Consider the following 2635-nt stretch of genomic DNA (forward strand, 5'->3'; position numbering starts at 1 on the left):
TTCCACATAAAATTTACTTGTGTAAACCATTATTTATTTAGGTATTGTATACATACATGTAAATGAGAGCCTTTAGGTATCAAACAACACAGAAAGTGTACACAAACACACAACAACCCTGAAAACTACAGATCTTATTTCAAGCGACTCGAAAACCGGCACTGCTTCATAATCATAGACACGAACACTGCACGGCCAAGCAAACCGAACAACACCGATTTCGCAACGTTTATCGGAAACAGGCCAAGCACTCCTCCAACATACAACAACAACACAGTGTAGCTAAACTGCAAAACGGAGGAGGAAAATGGCATATAATAAGCTCTGCTAAGAAAATCAAGTTCTACACAAAATGACAACGAGTAGGAAACCGACAAAACACACTCGAAGGAGAGCGGGTTTCTTCGGCCATCTCATGCACGAGAACATTTATAAATTATAAATTTATTGAACTTGTTCGCTACTTATGTAATAAATCAAAAAACGGTTCTAATAAACTGGGAAAAATTGAAACAGAAAATAGGGATCTTTGATGGACAGGACCAAGAATCATTAACTAATAAACGCATACTATGGTTAGATGAAGGAGAGTTAGATCTAACCATATCCCACACCTCGACCTCTCAAACACTCAAAAAATTCTATTGTTTCTCTCGAGCCAAATACCGGACCATAAAAACCAATAAAACAAGCGTTCCAAATGACTCTATCCCAAACTTGAAAGGGTGGATTCAAAAGAACTTCTTAGTTCCTCCACCATAGAACAACAATCTCGTTTACGTTCCAAGAAAACCCGGAAGCGAGAACAAGAACAAGATTGTTAAGGTCTTCCATCCATAACTTAACTAAAAAACCGTCCAATTCCCTCTCAAACACACGAAAAATTCTACTGTTCCTCTCGAGCCAAGTACCAAACCATAAAAACCTATAAAACAAGTGTCCAAATGACTCTATACCGAACTCGAAAGGGAGGATTCAAAAGAACCTCCTAGTTCCTCCACCATAGAACAACAATCTCATTTACGTTCCAAGAAAATCCCGAAAGCGAGAACGGGAACAAGATGGTTAAGTTCTTCCATCCATAACTTAACTAAAAGACCATCCAATTCCCTCTCAAACACTCGAAAAATTCTACTATTCCTCTCGAGCCAAATACCGAACCATAAAAACCAATAAAACAAGTACGCCAAACGACTCTATCCCAAACTCGAATCAAAAGAACTTCCTAGTTCCTCCACCTAGAATGACAATCTCTTCTACGTTCCAAGAAAATCCCGAAAACAAGAACAAGAACAAGATTGTTAAGTTCTTCCATCCATAACTAAACTAAAAAACCATCCAATTCATCAATTTACCTTCCTCCTTTTCTTCCTGAACAAAGAAAAATGCAGCTTAGTTCATGATAGCAAGAACAATAAAGCATTGGTTCAAAATTTCCCCTTCGAACAAATTAGAAATGTTAAATTAAATCAATTGATGCTTAAATTGATCTAACAATCATTTTACACAAAACAGATCGAATTCCTAAACTAAAAATCGACATAATTCCACAAACATTCATCTCTTCAAATCCAATCAATTTACACAAAACAGAATCAATCAATGAATCAAGAAAACGATCATCCGCAGAGTAATAACCATAAAGAAATTAAAGAAAAAAGGGGGGAAAACGAACCATCCACGAAGGAAGGAGGAGCATTCATCTCGATCGTCGTAGTGATAGTGCTGATGATGATAAGGCGGTGGAGGAGGGCCGGGCGGTGGAGGCGGAAGCGGTGCGGATGGTTGATAGCCATCGTAGAAATAGTCTTGATAGCCTTGATGTGGCGGCGGAGGATTGCCGGGATAACCAGGCTGCGGCGGAGGGTATCCTACAAAGAGAAGAAAGAATGAGATGGAATGAAAATGGAAGAAGGGAAATCAGAAAGAAGAAGGGATCTCACCGGGAGGAGGGTAGGTTTCAGGCGGCGTATGGTGGTGGCTGTAAGGGTAGCTCATAATTTCCCTCAAAATGGAAATGGACGACGGAGGAAATTGAAGGAAGAAGAAGAAGAAGAAGAAGAAGAAGAAGAAGAAGAAGCGAATAGAAATTTCGTTTATAAATTAATTATAAATAAAAAAGTTCGAATTTATTGAACAATAATTTATTTCATATAAACTTAATTTTTAAAAATTATAATTAGCAATTCTAAATCGAGACTTAATTATTAAGCAATATTATATATTGTAATCATTTTTTTATTCACTCTTTTCTATTTTATTGGATAGACCACTACCAGTAGATATTGTCTGTTTTGCCTGTTTCATATTTTATTGCATAGCCTCAACCTTGTTTCAGATTTTATTGCTTTATTGCATAGCCTCTTTTACGAGAAATCAAACCCATCGTAGACTTTCATAAGAGATCAGACCCACCGCTAGTAGATATTGTGTTAGCCCTATTACACCTCTTTTATAAAAGATACACACTATTAGTAGATATTGTCTTAATCCATTACCCATCTTTCGTTAGAGATCAGACAAAATTGAAGAAGAAGAAGAAAGAAGAAGCCAATAGAAATTTCATTTTTGGATATTTACAAAAAAAAAAAAAAAAAAAAAAAAAAAAAAAAAAAAAAAAAAAAAAAAAAAAAAA

At 36.1% G+C, this 2635-nt stretch overlaps 1 protein-coding gene across 1 annotated transcript; it reads right to left on the minus strand.

Moving 5' to 3' along the window:
• Nucleotides 1-2079, minus strand: LOC111435344 (cysteine-rich and transmembrane domain-containing protein WIH2-like). The gene is made up of 3 exons (XM_023072811.1): nucleotides 1944-2079; nucleotides 1676-1871; nucleotides 1-287 (listed from the first exon to the last, which is right to left on the minus strand). Exons 1-3 carry the CDS (start codon nucleotides 1996-1998, stop codon nucleotides 230-232), a joined length of 309 nt encoding a protein of 102 aa, XP_022928579.1. The 5' UTR covers nucleotides 1999-2079; the 3' UTR covers nucleotides 1-229.
• Between the last annotated feature and the right edge of the window lie 556 nt (nucleotides 2080-2635).

The sequence above is a fragment of the Cucurbita moschata genome, unplaced genomic scaffold, assembly GCF_002738365.1.
Source record: "Cucurbita moschata cultivar Rifu unplaced genomic scaffold, Cmos_1.0 Cmo_Scf00048, whole genome shotgun sequence".
Taxonomy (NCBI): domain Eukaryota; kingdom Viridiplantae; phylum Streptophyta; class Magnoliopsida; order Cucurbitales; family Cucurbitaceae; genus Cucurbita; species Cucurbita moschata.